This window comes from Neofelis nebulosa, chromosome 9, assembly GCF_028018385.1.
Source record: "Neofelis nebulosa isolate mNeoNeb1 chromosome 9, mNeoNeb1.pri, whole genome shotgun sequence".
Classification (NCBI taxonomy): domain Eukaryota; kingdom Metazoa; phylum Chordata; class Mammalia; order Carnivora; family Felidae; genus Neofelis; species Neofelis nebulosa.
Window position 1 is genome coordinate 54,418,648 of NC_080790.1, and position 18,737 is coordinate 54,437,384.

Genomic DNA, 18,737 nt, shown 5'->3' on the forward strand with positions numbered 1-18,737 from the left:
GCATCTCTTCTCTTAGGGCGGGGTTAGGAGGGGAGTGAGAGGGAGAGCAGGATATTTGGGAAACCCAGACAGATGTTGACAAGGGTGCTGTGGGCAGTGTGCATGGCAAGTATGCTGGGCATACAGAGAGGTTCCATGCAGAAGAGCTGGGCTTCTGTCTTCACAGTGCTACCAGCTTCCTCCCTCACTGCATGGAAGTGCAGCATCGTTGTCCAATGTGAACCCCAGACCTGCCTTTTTCTGATTGTGAAGATTCGACAAATCCTTGAACCTCCCCGAGCTCTACTCTCCTAATCTGTTAGATGGGAATAATGTGACCTTGTAGCGTCACGATGAACAATAACGTTTGTAAAACATCTGGTATAGAGTGGGTGTTCAGTAAATGGTGTGTGCATTATTATTCTCCTTTTCCTTTCTTTCCTTTCTCCTTTCTCTGTCTCTCCTTTATTACCCCTTTAAGGAAGGTTTCACTTGACTCCCTGCGTATACTAAATGACTATGTGTGGTGGTTTCCAAGCCAGAGCTTCATAAAATGAGTAAGACAGGAGGCTGGAGTTCAGAAAGTGGTCAGGGGGCTTGAGAGTGACCAGGGACTTCAGGGTGGTGAGCATCAGTACGTTTCACCACATATGTGTAGGCACATGACATCAGCCAGGAAGTGCAGCACCACGTGGCCTATCACTCAGACCAACCCAACTGCGGTTGCCATTCAGTGTCACTTACTGAGTATTTATTGAATTCTACATCTACATCCACTATTGAATGTCCGAAGGGGGACCTACAAGACAATGCCAAGATACAAAATTTATTAAGTATTAATCTGTAATCCAGATTCCATGCTTACGCACTGTGAATGGGCACCTGAGCTTCTGGAAAAATGCCACCATGTTCAGGTAAACAGGATTAGGCACCTCCAATCTGGCCTTACCGGTTGGGTGTCTGGCTGCATTGAGCAGGAATGAGGAAGAAGTCTTCCTGGTGCTTCAAGCTCCACCACCACCCAGCCTCCTCCCCTGGGACAGGGAGCAGCTTGCCATAGGACAGCAGGAGAGCGTTTCAAAGCTTGGTCCAGACAGGCAAAGTTGAAGTCATGACATGATTATTCCAAGCTGCGAAGCTGGATGGGCTGTCTGTGAATGAGCCAAAGCCCCGTGCCAAGACCGGCACATGGGCCCCCCAAAGGAGTGCTCTGCACAATGGCCCTCACCACCTCACCCCTGCGGAAGACCAGAGCTCATGCCTAGAAGAGTAGCCGGGCAACATACCGTGTCGCTCTTGAGCCTGCGGTACCACCACAGCCTTGCTGCACAGTGGCCCAGGGCCCACCAGATAAAACTCAAACTGCATCTCCACAAGGCCTGTGTGATGTGGCCCCACCTCTCCACTTCACCCCTCTTCACTCTTCCCTTCACTTTTTGAGCTTCAGCGTCTCGGTCACCTTTCTGCTTCTTCCATGCACCCCATTGCTTCTCACTTGTAGCCTAAATGCTTGCTATCCCTCAAGCTCTCCTCTATGGGATCTCACATAGCCCAGTGTCTTTTGTAGCACTTTTAATTAACAGATTAATTCAACACTTCTTTGCTTCCAACTAGTGTGACTAGAAAGTGTTTATTTCTAACTAGAACGCAAGTTAGAACCAGCGCTAAGCACTGCCAAGAGAAGGCTTGATTTGGCCCACTGCCCTGCTTAGAAGGTTCTGGGAGATTCCTCTTGGTTGTTAGTGGGCTCGTCAGATCCTTCCCCATTAGGGGGACACATAGAAGATGGTAGGTTGAAGAGCTCCTTAATTAATGTTTCAAAGGAGAACATTCAATAAACATATTTATGGAATAACATGGCAGAACTGAATTGGGGGTAAATCTGGGGACATGCTTTTCCTCCAGAGGCCGGCAGCACTTCTCCACCTACTACCGTCTTTAGCTTGGGTATTCTGAATGGGTAGAAGGTGACCATTTGCTTCCTTGGGAGAACTGCCCTGGAAATCCTTCTGCGTTGATGTAAATTCTGTCTTGAGGTAAAAGGGATAAGAAAAATGAGATGGAATATGGACTTCTGAATTCTATTAGTGTTTCTTTGCTATCTGAGAATTTCTTGAAACTATCTCTGCTGTGACTTGGGAGAAATTCCCCCTCTCCCCTCTTATCAGTTTTAGCCATGTTTGCATAGGTAGACATGAGATAGGGTTGGATTTGACAGAGGCTGTTGTATGGATAAAGGAAAGAAAAGACCAGGTAGAAACTTACTAAACTGAAATCTTACTGACAACTTCTCATTGAGTCAAAACAAATGAAAGTTTTGCTTACACCCCTGAGTCTGGCTACTGGAAATGGTAATGATGAAGGTGTGGAGGTAGAGCTGGCATGATATGAACACAGTAGGAAGATCATATATACCCAGGTCCTGTTTGATACCTAGGAACCTTACTCTGGTCTTATGAGTCAAGTTCAACCGTTTAGGTCTCTGTAATGCTCTCTTTGAAAATTAATGTATACAATGTTAAGGTGAAATATAGCACCTGGTGAGTTTATTTTGCTTATTTTTTTTTTCCTCTAGCAGTATTCAAGTTTTGCTCCTAATTTGTATATTTTGATCATTGCCACTTTGTTTGCTCTTGCTAACTTTACTGCTACCGTCCTGTGTAGTGGAATGCAGAATGTAATCTATGCAGTTTTTCACACAGGCACCTCTCTTCTACCAGATGAGAACCACACCGGCTCACCAGACATTCCATTTAAAGCCGTGAGTCAGGTCAACATGCTCATGAGAAGCAGGAGGATGCCAGGCCGGGCTATTCCCACGTGGTCCCCTGCTATGTCCCCACCACCATTTCACATTTCTCCTCTTTATCTTTTCTGACTCCTCTCTGTGGCAGCAGTTGGCTGTAGGCTAAGCTGTATGAGCTCATTTTAGACAGATGTTCATCTTATGGCTTGAGAAGTGGGACAAAACAGAGGACTTCTTTTTGGGTTCCCTTTCTCCATAAACTGTATTTAGGGGTTCAGTATCCTTACACAACCTGGATGAGAAGCATCTCCCGCAACCCCCTCTACACTGAAGGTGTGGTTCTCTTGTTGCAAAGGAGACACTTCCTTGATGCACAACCAGTTGTGTTGTCCAGACCAAGTTCAAGAGAACCGCTTAAAAAATACTACTCTGCTAACAAAATTAGGAACATGTCCTCTAATTTGAACTCAATTTTAAACTTCACTGAGTGTCAGAGGTACCTGGAGGGCTTCTTAAAACACAGATTTCTGGGCTGCATTCTGTAGTTTCTCATTAGTTGGTCTGGAGCGAGGTCCTTGTATTTCTAACGAATTCTCAAATGACGCTTATGTTCCTGGTCCATGGACCACACTTTGAGAATTATGAATTAGCTTATTTCTAACAATGCTAGCTTCAGTTAGGTATTCAGGGGTATGTTGTTGCTTCAGGTCAGACATTCCTGTTGAGAGTTGCTTATGGCTGATTAAAAACACTGGTTCTGAAAATGTTTCAGTCTAACAATTATGGTGTCCTGTTCTATTGTCAGGAACTATGGGATCTCGATTGCCCGTTTGTCAGCGCACTGGGGAAGACATGGAACTGTTTCTGGAGGAATCTCTCAGCTCTGCCTGCAGGCACTCTCTTGCTTCCTCTAGTGAGCATTTGTGCTCATCTGCCTGCAGAGCTGGCAGGGCCTGGATTCTTGGACCTGGCCCTGGAGCAATCCTAGCCAGATAGTTCCCTGGGAGTTAGGACACAGATCTTAGCTTTCACAGTCTGCACTGTCAGCAGTGAACTCACTGAACTGTTCATGTTTGCATCTTCGCATCTTTCTTCTGCACTGGACTCTCAGCCCCTAGAAGACATGTGTGTTCTTGGCCATCTTTTATCTCCTGGCATGGGGCTCAATGCTTGTTACTCAGTCACTATTTCTGGGAAGAATGGGTTTGCATTCCCACGGAGGAAAAGGTAAATAAAGAAAGCATTCCTTATTATTCTAAACTTCCTTGCCTCTCAGATAAGCACTTGAATGATTCAAGATTCAGGACTGGTCTCTCAACTGTCCATATAAATGCTTCTTTAGCAGTTAATATGCTAACAGTGCCAACTGCCGAGAGTCGGTTGTGACACTTAGATGCATCACGAGGATCTCATTAGGGTCATAGGTTGGATTTATATTAATTATAGTACTTCATTGGATACATCTATACCCCATTCTATTCCCTAGCCCCAGCCTCTGAGTAAGCTCACTTGCCTGTAGTTCAAGAATCCACTTTCCAAGCATAGTGTCCCAAACTAAATTTCTATTAAGGCTTCCTGAAAATTTGAAGGTGACAATTGCAGTCTCTTTTATTACAATACAGGTATGTAATATGTGAATCTGTTCATATGTGGTAGGTAAACTTGGCATAAAATCAGTAAACTATGAGATCAGTGTACCTCAAAATTTGATTTTTCATGAGGCAAAAGAGAATATTTTATACATATATATATTAGTTTTTACAGTTTTATTAGTTTTATAGTTTTATTATATATAATATATATATTAGCTTTTTAAATGTTTATTTATTTTTGAGAGATAGAACACAAGCAGGGGAGGGGAGAGAGAGGGAGATACAGAATCCGAAGCAGGCTCCAGGCTCTGAGCTGTCAGCACAGAGCCTGACGTGGGGCTTGAACCCACAAACCATGAGATAATGACCTGAGTCAAAGTTGGACGCCCAACTGACTGAGCCACCCAGGCCCCCCTATATTAGTTTTTTTGTGTGGTAAAAATCGCATAACATAACATTAAACATATTAAAGTGTGAGGGAATTATATTTGGTGCCACTGAATAGCATCGGGTGAATGTGAAGGTGCTGTCCAGCTGCCAGCAGTGGCCTGGGAGGGACACACAAACCCCCACACACCGTGGCTGCTTTCTCACTTCCGTTTACCCTTGTTCAATGCAAGTTATATTTGCTCCTGAGCTTATGTGCTTTTCCTCATGAAAGCATTGAATATACATCCTCAAAACCAGTGTGTGTCCTGCTCATAAGAATCCAGGGATTGAATGAAGGAGGAGAGGCTTAAGCGTGTGGAGGAGAAGCTTGTAACACGAGAGAAGATGGGGCATCCTGTGACCAACACGAGTAAAAGTGCCCACACTGAGCTTCGTCAGAGGCCACACTGAAGAACCAAAAGAAAGGAGAATGGAACTCAATGGGAGCCATCATTGGCCTTAAAGAGGATTGAGGCACGTGCCATGGATTGAAGAAAAGGTTATCGCACCGTGAGCAGCAGAACAGCACTTTCGTGGCATGAGGTCTGACTGGAAACCACAGAAATTGTCTTTTTTTGTTATGAAAAGAAGAACCTGGCAAAACAACAAAAGCTGGACTCCTATTTTAAGCTGGCGCAGAAGGAATAACAAGACAGTGAGTCACAGCCGTCCACCTCTGGTGTCGTGACACTTCGTCCTAAGAATGTCCTTCCTTCCGTTCTGCCTCCGTAACTCAAAGCCACAGTGCTACATCATACTCACATGCCCCGGGAAACTTCAGGAGTTTATTTTTACAAATCGAGGCAAAGTGGTATATTTACTGTAGCATAATTTATTAAAAATTTTTTTTTTTTTCAACATTTTTTATTTATTTTTGGGACAGAGAGAGACAGAGCATGAACGGGGGAGGGGCAGAGAGAGAGGGAGACACAGAATCTGAAACAGGCTCCAGGCTCCGAGCCATCAGCCCAGAGCCTGACGCGGGGCTCGAACTCACGGACCGCGAGATCGTGACCTGGCTGAAGTCGGACGCTTAACCGACTGCGCCACCCAGGCGCCCCTGTAGCATAATTTAAATTAAGAATCTAAGATGCTTAAAATGGTGGAGTTTTATTGGGTTTATTATTCATTTTTTTGAAGTGTATTGTTTTATTAGACTACACAGGTTTGAATGCTCTCCTCTGAACTCATTTCCCCCATTAGTCCTGTTATTTTCATGCAGCCCAAATTCCATAATGCAGTGGTATTTTTAGGGACACATGTTATAGGAGAGATGATGGTATTTAGAGAACTTTTGATGTACCTGCTACTTAACCATTGTTAACTCTGGAGAGGACAAAGGAACCACTCACTGGGCATGACTTCCTTATCTAAAGTCTGGTCCTTGTGCTTTCCATGTGTATTATAAAACCTCAAGGAATCTGAGTAATAATATTCCTTGGGTATTTGGTAATTTGGGATCGTGAGCTCATGGGTAATTTGCATTTACCTATGGGAATCCTATGAAGATTGCATTGAGGGATCAACATGCCACAGAGGATTCGAATTTCCTTCTGCAGATTCCTAAGTACTTCCAAACTGACAACTTTTCTCGGTTTGCAATTTACAGAATCACAGGTAAGACACATTTGAACTCTAAAACTGAGAGATTATGGTTTTGAGTTCTTAGGGACATACATGTACACATGCACCAAGCCCATGGCCTAGCCTTATATGCAAGTTCCCAGCTTTAGGCAGAAGACTCCATTCCAACTCCCAAACTTTTATGTATACTATTAAACCAAATGTCTAGGTTATTGAGATCAGAAAATCTTCCCCCTCTAGGACTGCCACTGCTATAGGGTCAGCAAACCATCTGATTTCCAGATCCTTCTTTATTTTGGCCCTGGAAATGTCTTCTGTTTTCTGATGAGCCTGGATATATATTTGAAACAACTTTTATTATATTTTTTTGTAGGAATTTTTTTCTTTGTTTTGCTATGTAGTCCTCACTACATCACCATTGAGAGTAATTTATTTTTCACAAATGATTACTTCTTGCATGCTTAGAGGGGTTAGCTCAAATAAATATTGTATGTAGATGGCTAAAGATTTTTGGGTCCTTAGATCTAAAACACTGCTTATCTTGAGACTTCTGGCTTGATCTCTTAGCACTAACTCTTCTGCTGGCTCATGGCCTCATAGGTTCTGTGTGAGGAGAAGCTATCAGAACAGAGCTGTGTAAACAAGAAATGCCAGTCGAGCTCTGAAAGCCATCTAACAAGGGCTTCAATTTCACAGGTAGAAGGGGATGCTTGCTCTCATGCTTTAAATTCTAGACTTCCATTCTGATACCCAAACTTTATAATAACTATTCTTCTAATTAAAACTAAAAAAAACAAGGGAAAATGGGCAACTTGATGTGGAAAACATCGAGGAAGTAGGATATTCCAGCTAATGGCAGAGAAGTCAATCTTTCTACTATACGAACAACCTAAATGTAATAGAAACCTCACAGCTGACTGGAGTGGGTTAGTGCTGTCCAAGTACTGCCTGGACCCAGTAATTTTACCCTGTTGTTTAGCAAAGGCTAATGCCAAGGGTGTTGATCTAGAATGTAGTACAAGAAATTTTCAAAGAAATGAGGTCAACTTTTTTCTTTTTTTGCATTTGGAACTCAAACTTCAAATGTTTTTGGCCTCCCAACTCATCTGTCTTAAAAAATTTTTTTTTCTTAATGTTTATTTATTTTTAAGAGAGAGAGAGAGAGAGAGAGAGAGCAAGCAGGGGAGGGGCAGAGACAGAGAGAAAGGGAGATACAGAATCCGAAGCAGGCTCTGGGCTCTGAGCTGTCAGCACAGAGTCCCATGCGGGGCTTGAACTCGCCAGCCATGAGATCATGACCTGAGATGAAGTCAGATGCTTAACCAACTGAGCCACCCAGGCACCCCCAACTCATCTCTCTTAAGACTCATCTGGTTTTATTTGCCTAATTTGCCTTAAAAGGGCAAATGTCTCGATAATTAAAATGAGAGTAGTGAGTGGCAGGCATTTTACATTAGTCAATTAGGCCTATGTGGCTTATATGGTAACTTAAAAGAATAACTGTGTATATTCCCCATCAGATAATATGTCCCCATCACCACAAAACTCTATTAAGTGAAACAGTTCAAAGAAATCCATGAATTCAGATTCCCTGAGGCTTGGAGAAGGAGTGTCTGGTCTGCCTGGGTTACGTGCAAGGTGATTCCAGCCATGAGTAGTGCCTATAGGATCTGAGCAGGGCACATAGGGAACAGGAAGGCATAATGATGTTCGTAGCATGTCAAGCTTGTTGGCTTCGATGCAGCCTCTGAGCAGGCCAGGAAGGAGGCAGCCCCTCAGAACTCAGGAATCTGCCCTTTCTACTGTTTGAGCATTCTCTGGGACTATGTTACCCAAACAGTGTTTGGTAGAATACTAGTGCCCTTCCAGGTGTCTGTATGTTAATAGGTATTTGGAAGGGTTGGGGGATAGGGACAGGCTAAGGAAGGGTTCCAGCATCAAAATAAGTTTGGGGATTCACAGCTCAAATTATCTTATGAAACATTCTGAGAAGTCCTGCAGTGAAGGCAGTTATTCAATCTAGTTTAATAGTGTCTTTCAAACTCATTGTCTGAATACTCCTGTTCTGAAGCATACCTGTTCACATCTTGTAGGTACTATTGTTCCATGGACATAGTTTGGACATGCTGTCCTGATTACTTACATCATATGATCCTCTGGTCATTTGATGTGTACCCAGTTTTGAGAACCACAGGCCAGGGAATCTCGAAAGGGAGGAATAGATTTACTTATAGGAGGTAAGAATATAAAGAAGCAACTTTAGAGACAATATGGTTCCAGTTTTTACATTTTCCAAGTGGGGAAGTTAAGGTGGAAGGATTTGCCCAATCCTGTGAGTGAAGAGGCAGATACCTCCTGGAACCCAGTTGTCTTTAATGACAGCTCACCTCTTTTCATTTCACCCAGCAAGCAGGAGGATGGCAGTGGCTGGGTTATAAGGCAAGTCACAAGGCCAGCCTGGCAGGGATGAGGGAAGCCACAAAGCAAGGTAGAGATGGCAACAGACTGGGTGTATGCGGTGTGTGGTGTAGAGCTGCAGGGCTGAGGACAGGCCATGGCAGAGTTCCGTGTGCTAGTGAGAAATAATCTTGTAAGCTGCAGAGTGAGGAGTGTCCAGATGGAAATGGGTGGAGGCTGGAAAGGGACCTAAAGAGAAGGATGAGTCTAGGCTCAAGATGCTTGGCTAAGGAGCTGTTTGCACCAGTCAGGTTTCTATTAAACAGACTATCAGTAAATCCCTTTGCTGATGTTAAGCTTGGCTGCCTGGCCCTACAAATTAAATATTATACTTTAAGGTGTGGAAAGCATTATTTGAAGACTTTATTTCAATAAGGCATATCAAGTTCTTGATTAATTTTTTTCCCTTGCAAGTTGTCACTGGGGATGTCGAAGGGACCTAATTTGTTAAACTGTTCTTGAAATTTAATAAAGTGAATGAGACATGATCTTTTTTACGGTGCTTTAAAAACTGTTCATAAGATACCTACGAAGCCATTACAAACAAAACAAAACAGAGCAGAATTTTGCTTATATAGGGAAAAACTCTGGATGCATGCACACTATCCTATCTCAACAAACTGAATAAAAATATTTGCCTTTATATGAACAGAAATATAATGATTTGATTTCACCTAAAGAGCATCATTTAAATAGTTGGATTTCAGAAGATCAGAAGAACTGTAACTTTATAGCAGGGTCTCTTTTTTTTTTTTTTTCTTTCTAATTGTGATAAAAATCACATAACCTAAAACTTATCATCTTAACCATTTTTTTCTTTTTTTTTTTTTTAATTTTTAACGTTTATTTATTTTTGAGACAGAGAGAGACAGAGCATGAACGGGGGAGGGTCAGAGAGAGGGAGACACAGAATCTGAAACAGGCTCCGGGCTCTGAGCTGTCAGCACAGAGCCCGACGCGGGACTTGAACTCACGGACCGCGAGATCATGACCTGAGCCGAAGTCGGCCTCTTAACCGACTGAGCCACCCAGGCGCCCCTTTTAACCATTTTTAAGTGTACAGTCCAGTAGTGTTAAGTATATTCACATCGTTATGCAACCAATCTCCAGAATTTTTTAAAAAGAGTTTATTATTTTTTTAAAGTTTATTTATTTTGAGAGAGAGAGAGAACGTGCATAAATGGGGGGAGGGCAGAGAGAGAGAGGGAGAGAATCCCAAGCAGGCCCTGCACTGTCAGTGCGGAGCCTGAAGTGAGGCTTGATCTCACGAACGGCAAGATCATGACCGGAGTCAAAATCAAGAGTTGGATGCTCAACCGACTAGCCACTGAGGCACCCCTAAGATTTTATTTTTTTATTTTATTTTTTTAAAAATGTCTATTATTTATTTTGAGAGAGAGTGTGTGAGAGTGAGCACGAGTGGGGGAGGGCAGAGAGAGAGAGAGAGAGAGAGAGAGAGAGGGAGAGAGAGAATCCCAAGCAGGCTCCACGCTGTCAGCACAGAGCCTGACAAGGGGCCCGATTCCATGAACTGTGAGATCATGACCTGAGCTGAAATCAAAAGTCAGATGCTCAACCGACTGAGCCACCTAGGTGCCCCTTTAAGATTTTTATTTTTAAGTAATGTCTACACCCAACAGGAGGCTCAGACTAACAACCCTGAGATCAAGAGTCACATCCTCTACCGATTGAATCAGCCAGCTGCCTCACCAGAATTTTTTATCTGGCAAAATACAGCAAGATCTTTTTACTTGGGATTCCTGATATACCATTAACCTCCCAAGAAAGTGGGCACATTTCTACGATTTTATTTAAGAAACTGCCATAAATGTCTTTTGTTATGTAATTTGATACATATAAAACATTACATTGCAACATCCATGTAATTTATGAAATGCAGGACTGCCTGCATTTTCTAGAATAGTAGTGCTCTCATATCACTGATTCATTGTTGACCTTTTTTCTCTACACATTCAAGTCATTCAAAACATTTACTTTTCTAATATATTTCAGCTCTTTTTTTCATGATTCTCTTCTCATTTAGGTTTCTTAATATTCTTCTTTTTAAAGTTCAACTTAGAGATTTCAGTAATATTGGATCAAACTTATGAGTAGATGGAGTGGCCACCACCTGATTTAAAGGGGCATTCTGCAATGCCCCTTGTGGAACTGAGGCAGAGCTTTATTTCTTTCTGGTAAAGTATTGACCCTTGAATTCCCTTTTTGAAAATGCAAATAAGTCCAGTGTGATATAGTCCAATACCTCTTTCCCTTTCAGTGTGGGTGTTTTTGTGCCAGTGAATCAATGTAGAAATCTTAGAAGCCAAAGTTTTACCTGGGGATCCTGAGGGCCGATTCGGGAAACACTGAAAAGTTTTGATTCAGGATCTATCTGGCCAATTACCTGTCTCTTCCCATCAGTTGTGATGGATAGACAATACTATGCTATGTGGGCAGTAAGTCACCCCAGGTTCCATTCAGCTGGAGGGTAAGAGCCCAGAGGGAATGGGGTCCTTTAAGAAAGACAAAATGCAATAGGCAGCACAGGTCACCCTCCGATTTCTTCTGCCAGACAAGGCCAGCAAGAAGCAAGGATGCTGAGGCAGAGGGCAGGACTGATAGTAACCACTGTGTCTGGTCTGCTCATACTGGTCATTACATTTTAAAATGCTCCTTATGATCAGTAAATAGCAATCTGAATGCCTGCCCTTCTACCCCCAGCAACCCTCCAGGATTTTGTGGACTGCCCCCCACCCCTGCCCCATATCCAGCCACTAAAGGGTTGATATTTGGCTCAGTTGGGGTGGAGAGCCTTGCAGGTTGTTAAATGTTTTGCATATCACTCCTGGAGAAAACTTTGCAACAGAGACAAACCTCTTGTACTCCACATTTCGCAAGACCTTCTGCTCCCTGGCTGTTTCCCATCATCACGATGCTGCTTTAGTATCTGGTCAGGGGGCATTTCCTGCATTTCCTTGGGACAAGGCAGGGAGAATGACAGAGGAAGCTTTCAGGACTGTCATTTACAACGATGCTCTCTGCTAGTCCCAGAGCTGTGGCTAGAGGTGTTATCCTTCAAGGGAGAGAAACTTCCTGCATCTTCTGAACCAGGATCCTGGAATGGGGTGGGAGGTGATGTTTGCCCTCTTCCTGTGTACTCCCGTTAGAAAACACATGACTTTATCTTGTCGCCTCGTATCTCATCACTCTTCAAGAAAGCCACTGGTCAACAAGTAGTTTCTGGGGGCATACCAAGCATCAGAGCCCTGGCCAGCTTTCAGAAATAGGGGTGAGGGCAGTTTTTATACACGTCATAAACAGGAAAATTAATCTCCAAGATCTTCCCTTGTAAAGAGATCCTTTGGGACTTACAAAAGCAGATCACATTAAGACATTTTGGCTGCTTTCCAAAGCAACATGGACTTAACTAGATAAATTCATTGAAAAATATTTTGAATATTGCAAAACATCTGGCCTTGGGTGACACTGCTTCCAGTAATAAAAGACATTATTTCAGAGACATTTCCCTGGAAATTAAAGCCACAATGAGATATCACCTCACAACAATTAGAATGGTCAGCTGTCATCAAAAAGACAAAAGATAACAAACACTGGTGAGGATGTGGAGAAAAGGGAACCCTTGTGCACTGCTGGTGAGAATATAAATTGGATATGGAGGTTCCTTAAAAAATAAAAAATAGAACTACCATATGATCTAGCAATCCCGCTTCTGGGTATATCTCCAAAGGAAATAAAATCATTATCCTGAAGAAGTATCTTCTTCTTGAACCCCCATGTTCACTGCAGCATTATTTGCAATAGCCAAGACATGGAAACAACCCAAGTGTCCATCGATAGATGAATGGGTAAAGAAAATGTAGTACACACATATAATGGAATATTATTCAGCCATAAAAAGGAAGGAACTCCTGCTATTTGCCATAACCTGGACATAACTTGAGGGCATTATGCTAAGTGAAGTAAGTCAAATGAAGAAAGACAAATACTGTGTGATGTCACTTATATGTGGAATCTAAAAAAAACCCCAACTCATAGAAACAGATCAGATTTGTGGTTGCCAGAGGTGGGGTTGGAGGGGTGGGTGGTGGGGGAATTGGGAGAAGGGGGTCAAAAGGTACAAACCTCCACGTTTAAGATAAATAAAATCTGGGGATGTAAGGTACAGTATGGTGACCGTAGTTAACAATACTGTATGGTATATTTGACAGCTGCTAAGAACTGCTAAGGGAGTAAATCTTAAAGTTCTCATCACAAGGAAAAAACTTTGTGACACTGTGAGGTGATGGATGTTGATCAGACTTATTATAGTAAACATTTTGCAATATATGCATGTATCAAATCATTATGTTGGATACCTTAAACTTATGCAATGTTATTTTTTTTTAACATTTATTTATTTTTGAGACAGAGAGAGACAGAGCATGAACAGGGGAGGGTCACAGAGAGAGGGAGACTCAGAATCCGAAACAGGCTCCAGGCTCTGAGCTGTCAGCACACAGCCCGACGCGGGGCTCGAACTCACGGACCGTGAGATCATGACCTGAGCCGAAGTCGGACGCTCAACCGACCAAGCCACCCAGGCGCCCCAAACTTATGCAATGTTATATGTCAGAAAGAGACATTTTGCACCAATATGAATGGAATGCCATGACATACAGTAGTATATTCCTATTATAGTAAACATTTTTTAATAGTGATAATAATACACAGCATTTACTATGTGCAAAGGTACTGTTCTAAGCAGTGTATATATGACTCCTTTAATCTTCACCATCTCCTTATGAGGAGGAGATGCTCTTATCCTCTTCATTATACAATGAGGAAACAAGTTCAGAGAGGTTAGGTAACTTGCCCCAGATCACACAGCTAATACGTGATGGAGGACTGCTAGCTGTTCTGTTGTTCCCAGCTATCCCCACCCAGGACTAACTGTTTTTAAGAATGCAAGGGACTGAGTGAACAGGGTGATGCCTCCAGTAGAAGGTCTGGTGCTCACTGCCGGCCACCATCACTACCACTGACCCTGGCCACCCTCTTCTTTAAGAACCCCACTGAGGGGGGTTTTTCCCTCCTTAGAACTTCAGACTTGAAAATTGTTTTTGAATCACCATAGAAAGCACCCTGGCTGACTCATGGCATTTTGTTTTGTTTTGTTTTGTTTTTATCCTCAAAATAAAACAGTTGTGTAGCCTTAAGTATTGAAAACACCATTTCACTTTTGGGGCTGCTGCTGGAAGAATGTGTGCACAGTCGCGGTGAGTCAGTCCAGTCAGTCCAGTCTGGCTTGCACCGGCTGACCAGAGACTTAAGTCTGTCCTGGGTCCCGCCTGCGCACACGTTCCGATCTACTGAAAGTCATCTCTTTCCCTCAACACCCAGGGCCTCTGCTGGTGCAAGAGCCTCTTTCTTTCCAGAAGTCCCTGCCACATGTATCCACATCCCGGTCAAGCTTCTCATCTCCTTCTTTCACCACCTCTTTCCAATGTCATTCGAAGCCCTCTCCCTGCCTTTTTGAGCCCAGCGCTCTGTGAGTTTGGGGCCCTTGCTGAGCTCAGTTCCACACGCAGATGTGAGTTTCCTCGCGCTGTGGACTGAATGCTCAGAGAGAAAATGAGGACAAGTTCTTGCCTGGAGAGGCTCACTGCCTCCCCTGAGGGACCCTCTGGGGAAGAACTGAGAGACAGGGAATGGCAGATGGCGGGCAGACCAGCAGCGCTCACTTCAAATCCGCCTGGGCTTACAGTGCACCCTCCGAGTCTACATAAAGGCCGAGTGTGGGCTGGGAGTAGGCATGTGAAAGCAAACGGTGTTTTCCTTCATTTGGATATGATTTTGTTTGGGCTTCTCCTAGTCTAGGGGCCAGGGAATAAAAATTGATAAACCGGCATATTTCCTCCTTTGGGTGCAGCAGGTGATGGCAGGTTATGCCAGGCCTGGAGCTATTTGCGGAGACACTAGCCAGGGCCATGTGGTGGCTCCTGACGAGCATGATGGGGAGGGAACAGATTTTTATCCATCTCGTAGCCTAAGTGTTTAGACTAGTCTGGGCACGGGGTAGATGTGTCCTATAAATGTTAGCTAAAAGTAATGAAATGAAGGCAGGTGCCACTCATTGTTATTAAAAATAAAGAGGTCAACGGCACTCCCGCAGATGGGCAGACTGGCTGCTAAGGCCAGCGTCGTCTTGAAAGAGTATTAGCGGGTGCAACTCAACGTGTGTGTGCATGCGTGCATGCGCGTGTGTGTGAGATTCATGTCAAATAACGCTCGCCATTTACAACATTCTGGGGGTCCTTCCTGAGCACTAGAACCAGAGCGGCCACCTGGGCGGCCCTACCTAAAGGCTGGCAGTCTCACTCCCTACCCGTACTGATTCCCAATGACTTGTGGCTCCGTCAAGCAATGTTAGTTTGTGCCAACTTTGTACAAATTACATAAACAATGCAAAATTTGTCCTCAAGCTTTACGTAGTTTTTTGTCACCGTCTCCTACTGATGGTCCTGTTAACCTTGTGTCACCTTCTGCTTGAGGCCTGAGGTGAGGAAGAGGAGCTTGGGGCACTTACCACGGTGCAGCAGAGGGGCCAGAACCACCAGAGGAGAGCCAGGGCCAGGAGCAGGAACAGGATCAGCAGGGCAATTGCCAGGATGGAGCCATCCGACTGTGGGACCAAGAAAGAGGGTGGTCAGCAGCGGGTCGGCCATGTGGGCAGCCAGAGACACCTGTAGCCTCTCCCTCCCCGCATTCCCATCACTGATATGCAGACTTAAGGCCCAGAGAAGAGCAGAGTTTGCCAAAAAAAAAAAAAAAACCCAAAAAACACAGGAGGTTGAAACTCTGCTGAACATTCTGGACAACACACTCCACATAGCCAATTCTCTCGAGAAATGGCCCTTCATTTGTCTTTTCAGAAGGCCCTGCTCGTCTCTGAACACACACACATATATATATTATATATATGTTTGTTTATTTTGATATATATATCAAAATCTATCTATCTATCTATATCTGTATCTATATCTATATCTATATCTACATCTATAATATAAATTTTGTTTACTCTGAGAGAGACAGAAAGAGTGAGAGGGGAGGGGCAGAGAGAGGGAGAGAGAAGATCCCAAGCAGGCTACGCACTGTCAGCACAGAGCCCGACACGGGGCTCGATCCCACCAATGGTGAGATCATGACCTGAGCCGAAATCAAGAGTCGGAGGCCCTGATGCTCAACTGACTGAGCCACCCAGGCGCCCCCTCTAGGAACAGCATTCTGAAGGACCAACCCTGCAAAAGCCAGGGCGGGCAGTTGCCCACATAACCAGGCATTTAGGTGGCCGACGACTGCCTTTGCCTCTGGCCCATCACCCTCTGCCTGGTGACATCCTCCTACTCCCTGGGTCTGCTGTTCCTGCTACCACCTGCCTTGCGCTGTGGACAGTTCTGCTCAGGATTCAGCCTGCTCCCCCCATCCCGTTCCCAGGGATGCCCAGAACTGATCCAGGAGGCAAAGTCTAGAGCCAGCTGATAGGATGAAATAAAGGGCAGATGGATTCCAGGCACGGGGGGTGGCGCGGCTGATAGAGAACCCGGGAGGCAAGGGGAGTGGTGGCTGAGTCAAGGCTGCTGTCAGATCAAGTGGCTGTCAAGTTCCGGCCAGGGGGCAAGGCAGGCACCAAAGACAAATTTTACCCACTTCAAAACGTGCCTAGGCCGGTCCTGCAAATAGACACGGTTGTTACTGACACGGTTGTTACTGCAAATAGACACGGTTGTGTCTGAGATGGTTGTTACCTTTTAGCAGAGATCCCACTCGGTGTCAGTATTCTAGGGCTGCTGGTTCAAGGAAGCAGATTTAAGCCCCCTCCACCCGCCCTCACCTCCAGCTGGCGGGAGTGAAAAGGGGCACAACTTTTGAGGGTGAGGGTGGGGGAGGGCAAGTTGAGGAGCAAACTGTCATAGGTATTAGTTGTCATGGTACCCTTTCTGAGTAAAGCTGGAAATTCCACTTTTAGTTCCCCAAAATAATCAGGTATGTTTGCACAGATGATGACAACTGATCATAAGCATCGCCATGGAAAACCACCTAAATGTTGTTTTGAATTAGGGAATGGCTAACAATACATTACAGAACTCCCATGCAACCAATTACTGTATAGACATTGTTTTCTGTTTTCAAATAATAGTTAAATGACATGTGAAACCATTTCTGACATAAGTGGATTTATGTATAAATTAGTGAGAGAGAAAGACTGAGGGATATTATTAATAGTAGTTTTGCAGGCAGTGGGTTTATGATAATTTTCTTTTTTTGTAAATCGTTTTCTTTTTTAAAAAAATATTTTTTCATGTTCATTACTTTTTAAAAAAAAATTTTTTTTTCAACGTTTTTTATCTATTTTTGGGACAGAGAGAGACAGAGCATGAACGGGGGAGGGGCAGAGAGAGAGGGAGACACAGAATCGGAAACAGGCTCCAGGCTCCGAGCCATCAGCCCAGAGCCTGACGCGGGGCTAGAACTCACGGACCGCGAGATCGTGACCTGGCTGAAGTCGGACGCTTAACCGACTGCGCCACCCAGGCGCCCCTCATGTTCATTACTTTTGAGGGGGATGGAAGGGCAGAGAGAGAGAGGGAAACACAGAATCTGAAGCCGGTTCCAGGCTCTGAGTCATCAGCAGAGCCTGACTTGGAGCTTGAACTCCCGAACTGTGAGATCATGACCTGAGCCGAAGTCGGATGCTTAACTGCCAGCCTTCCAGGTGTCCCAATCGTTTTCTTTTTCTTTTTTTTTTTAATTTTTTTTTAACGTTTATTTATTTTTGAGACAGAGAGAGACAGAGCATGAATGGGGGGGGGAGGGTCAGAGAGAGAGGGAGACACAGAATCCGAAACAGGCTCCAGGCTCTGAGCGGTCAGCACAGAGCCCGACGTGGGGCTCGAACTCACGACCGCGAGATCATGACCTGAGCTGAAGTCGGACGCTTAACCGACTGAGCCACCCAGGCGCCCCTCGTTTTCTTTTTTTTAAAACAACTTGTAGTAAGAAGATAAACTACTGAAGTTGTTCTTTAAAAATCTGTACTTGGGGCTCCAGGTGGATGCTTTGGTGCCCAAGCTCACTGGCCCAGAGGTTCTTACGCAGGGCCAGTGGACCTATGGGGTACACAGAGCGGCTCAAGGGGATGGAAGCTTGTGACCCTCTTGAAATTACACTCATGATCTCCAGGGCCTGTGTTTTCAGGGGGAGACTGCACACAGCATGACCAGATTCTCCAAGCTGCCCCCCACCCCCTAGCCCATTTATGAGGAGCGAGGTTGGGTGGCCTATTCAGGGCAGCACAGCAGGTTAATGGCAGAGTTGGGACTTGACTCACTCCCACTCTGAGCGCTTGGCGGGGGCTACTGGAAGCCGTTTAAAGGTAGCTCTTACTCCCTGGAATGTCTTTGACCAAAAAGCCAGGGAACTAAACACCCTGGCCCCGCCCAGCCAAGGCTTGGGAATGCCAGATGGCCCCTGAGGGAGGTGCACCCTCGCAGGTGCAGGTGCAGGGCTGGGCAGTGGGTGGGGAGAGAGCACAGGGGCCGGAGGAGGGACATGGCCATGGTATGGAGGATGCTGCTGGACCCACAACACTTATGCATGAGCAAGAGGGATGCTCTCGGCGAGACACATGTGTGTTTCCCAAACTTACTGTTAGTCAAGAACAACTCTCTTAACCTCTCAGTCTCTATGTTCCACACCCATAAATGGAGATACTAACCCTCAGCTGCCCCACTGCACCGACGGGAAGACAGATGAGCTACCTCAGGGGCCGGTAGACACAGCTGCACAGCTGGCATGAGGCTATCATGTCAAACACTGCACTGTACCTCGCCCTCCCTCCAGTTCCTCAGAACAGCAAACGTGGTGGGCGTTTCAGATCATAAATCTGC

The 18,737-nt window shown here is 44.8% G+C and overlaps 2 protein-coding genes across 3 annotated transcripts in view; one reads left to right on the plus strand and one right to left on the minus strand.

The window, feature by feature from the left end:
* GKN2 (gastrokine 2) overlaps positions 1-18,737 on the plus strand; it is a 326,208-nt gene that overhangs the window by 114,824 nt on the left and 192,647 nt on the right. The gene's annotated exons all lie outside the window — the stretch shown is intronic.
* ANTXR1 (ANTXR cell adhesion molecule 1) overlaps positions 1-18,737 on the minus strand; it is a 222,548-nt gene that overhangs the window by 72,108 nt on the left and 131,703 nt on the right. The window contains exon 13 of the mRNA XM_058683850.1: positions 15,374-15,469. Coding sequence (XP_058539833.1) covers positions 15,374-15,469 — 96 coding nt within the window. The remainder of the gene's footprint in view (positions 1-15,373; positions 15,470-18,737) is intronic.